General features: G+C 39.4%; 1 protein-coding gene across 1 annotated transcript; it reads right to left on the minus strand.

Moving 5' to 3' along the window:
- Positions 1-2,003: 2,003 nt before the first annotated feature.
- LOC115231355 (keratin-associated protein 17-1-like) lies at positions 2,004-3,174 on the minus strand (the record flags this gene model as incomplete). The annotated part of the gene is made up of 2 exons (XM_029801399.1): positions 3,079-3,174; positions 2,004-2,297 (listed from the first exon to the last, which is right to left on the minus strand). Coding segments are annotated over exons 1-2 (390 nt in total), but the record flags the coding sequence as incomplete, so codon positions are not given.
- Positions 3,175-3,555: the final 381 nt, after the last annotated feature.

A 3,555-nucleotide genomic window follows, 5' to 3' on the forward strand; every position in this document is an offset into this window, starting at 1 on the left:
ATAGTAGAAGACGCTTGCCCAAGGTGCCACGCAGTGGGACTGAACCCGGAACCATGTGGTTGGGAAGCAAGCTTCATTCCGCAGTCACTTCTGTGTCTACACACACACACGCACACACATATATACGTATATATATATTTTTTTCTACACGTATATATACACATATATAAACAAATATATATATATATATTTTCTACACGTATATATATACATATGTGGAGGCGCAATGGCCCAGTGGTTAGGGCAGCGGACTCGCGGTCGTAGGATCGCGGTTTCGATTCCCAGACCGGGCGTTGTGAGTGTTTATTGAGCGAAAACACCTAAAAGCTCCACGAGGCTCCGGCAGGGGGTGGTGATCCCTGCTGTACTCCTTCACCACTCTTTCTTCTGTTGGCCTGCTCACTTAGCCAGCGGGGTGGCGTCATTCGAAGGCTAAAACAATGCGAACGCATTGTGACCAGCGATGTGTAACTACATCTGATGGACTGGTCGGTCACGTGATCACGTGATAATATATACATATATATAGATACATACAAACATACATATATATAAATATATAATATATACATATACCCCCTCATCCCAAATATATATATATATATATATATATTATATATAATTTATATATATATATATATATATATATATAACAAGTATATATACACAGGTGTATATATATATATATATATATATATAGTGTGTGTGTGTGTGTGTGTGTGTGTGTGTGTGTGTGTGTGTGTGTGTAAACAAAACGCACGCTGTCTTAATAAAAAGAAACAAAAACAAAACAATTCGAACTGGAAAGTAAAACTTACTTCAACATTGCAGTGATTCCGTTTTTGAAATTCGTGTTTCGTTCCTTTCCATTCTTTCCGTGCAAACTGCGAACTGTTCCAAGTTGTTGTTGTTGTTGTTTTTGCTGTTTTTGTTTTTGTTTTTGCTGTTGTTGTTTTTGTTGTTATTTGCGGCTGCTGTTCTTCTTTTTATCGCTGTCGGTACTTCCGTTGATGCTCTCCCGAACCCTGCCGCAGAATAAGCATAGTGAAAGTTGTACTCTCAACCCACGTGATCGCTGTTGTTGTTGATATTGCTGTTGTCGTAGCAGCTAGCTGTTGTTGTTGTTAATGCAACTGTTGCTTGTTTTCCAATTGTTCTTATTGTTATTATTATTGTTACAGCTACGGTTGCCAGGTATTGCCTACCTATGACATAAGTAGCAGTAGTAGTAGTAGTAGTAGCAGCAGCAGCAGCAGCAGCAGCAGTAGTAGTAGTAGTAGTAGTAGTAGTAGTAGTGGGTATTATAGGGGTGGTGGTGGTGATAATCATTTGATTAACAGAATCGACCACTTTCTGATGGAATTCGTCAACATACCGGAGAAAATGCTTAACAACATTTCGTCCAACTTCACGTTCTTAGTTCAAACCCCGCCGAGGTCGACTTTGCCTTTCATCCTTTCGGGGTCGATTAAATAAGTACCAGTTACGCACAGGAGTTCGATATAATCGACTTAATCCGTTTGTCTGTCCTTGTTTATCCCCCCCCCCCCTGTGTTTAGCCCCTTGTGGGTAGTAAAGAAATAGGTATTTCGTGTGCCGCTACGTTCCCAGTTCTAACCCCGCCGAGGTCGACTTAATCCGTTTCGGGGTCGATTAAATAAGTACCAGTTACGCACTGGGGGTTGGTCGATGTATTCGAATAGTTCCCCCACTCTCCTCCCGAAATTGCTGGCCTTGTGCTTGTTATAGAAAGGATTAATATTGTTGTTGCTGCTGTTATTAATTAATTAAATTAAATAATTAATTAAATTAATTAATCAATTATTATTTGCTGGTAGTGGTTGTTTTAGTAATTTTAGACATTATCTTTCTCAAGAAAGAATTGGCAACAACCACCTGACCATCAGCGCCAGCACCACCACCACCACCACCATTAGCATCACGACCTCTTCCTCCTCCTCTTCCTCCTCCTACTACAGCCATTACCACCACGCAACACCCACCACCGTCGAATCACTATCACTACCACTACTACTACCACCACACTGACTACCAACACAGTATCTGCTAGAGCTACGACTGTCGTCTTCACAACTACCACAGCTACTACCACCGCCACAACCACAACAGTTATAACTACCACTGCCACTACAACCACTACAGTTATAACTACCCCCACTACAACTACTACAGATGCAATGATCGTTACTACAGAACCAGTAGCTACAGCTACCACCTTCACACAATGTACAGCTGTTACCACAATCCCAACTACCGCCGATACCACAATTACGTCCCTAATTACATCCACAATAGATAGATGAAACACTTTGTCAGCTACCAGATCTACTAGCACCCATACAATAATAATAATAATAATATACACATCTAACATCTCAGCAACTACAGCTTCAACTAGAACCTCTACAGCCACCACATTCAAAACTACTACCCTCACAAAACAAAATAGTTGTACTCAAGTGAAAACCACATCCGTTCGCACCTCACTACATCATGTATACACACACACACACAAGCATGCATGAATACATATATACATGTATGCACATGTAGAGATGTGTAGAGGCACCTGAACAATTATATAGACACACATTCATATATAGATCCATCCGTACATAGGCACGCGCACGCACACACACCTCTCTCTATATATACATATATACGGGCATATATTATATATTATATATATATATACATACATACAAGTATATATATATATATATGATAAATATATATATACAGTTATATATATATGTATATATATACGAGTATATATACACAGGTATATGTACCTATACAGTTATATCACAGGTAAATATATTATATATACATATACTGTGTATATATACTTGTATATATATATACATATATATATATACCTGTATATATATATACTGGTATGTATGTATATATATAATATATTATATATATATATACAAGCATATATACATATATATATATATATATATACAAGTATATACACAGGTATATATGTATGTATATATACAGGTACATACACACACAAGTATATACACACGCATACGTACATTTACAAACGAACATGTAGATACAAGTTTTTAAAGTTGCTTGCGAATCTTCTCCATCGCCATCACTGCCGCCGCCATCATCCGTTCCAGCACGACCATCCACCATTGTTCTTCTCATCAGCCCTGACCACCGCCACCACCACTACCACCACCACCACCACAACCACCACCACAACCAGTACAACTACCACCACAGCTACCACCAGTACCATCGCAACAACAACTCCCCCACCACCATCTCAACCACAACCATCGTCATTATTATCGTCATCATCATCATCATCATCACCACTACCATCATCATCATCATCATCGTAATCATCGTTCTCCTCCTCCTCCTCCTCCTCTTCCTCCACCTCCTCAATCACCTATCATGACCACTCGTTTAATGATTATTGACACCTGTATTTTTTTGTTGTATTTGCATGAAAAGGCATACCTGTGCGCGTGCACGAATACATCAAACCCCCGCCGCCTACAACCCACC

Source organism: Octopus sinensis, unplaced genomic scaffold (genome assembly GCF_006345805.1).
Source record: "Octopus sinensis unplaced genomic scaffold, ASM634580v1 Contig18308, whole genome shotgun sequence".
Lineage (NCBI taxonomy): Eukaryota > Metazoa > Mollusca > Cephalopoda > Octopoda > Octopodidae > Octopus > Octopus sinensis.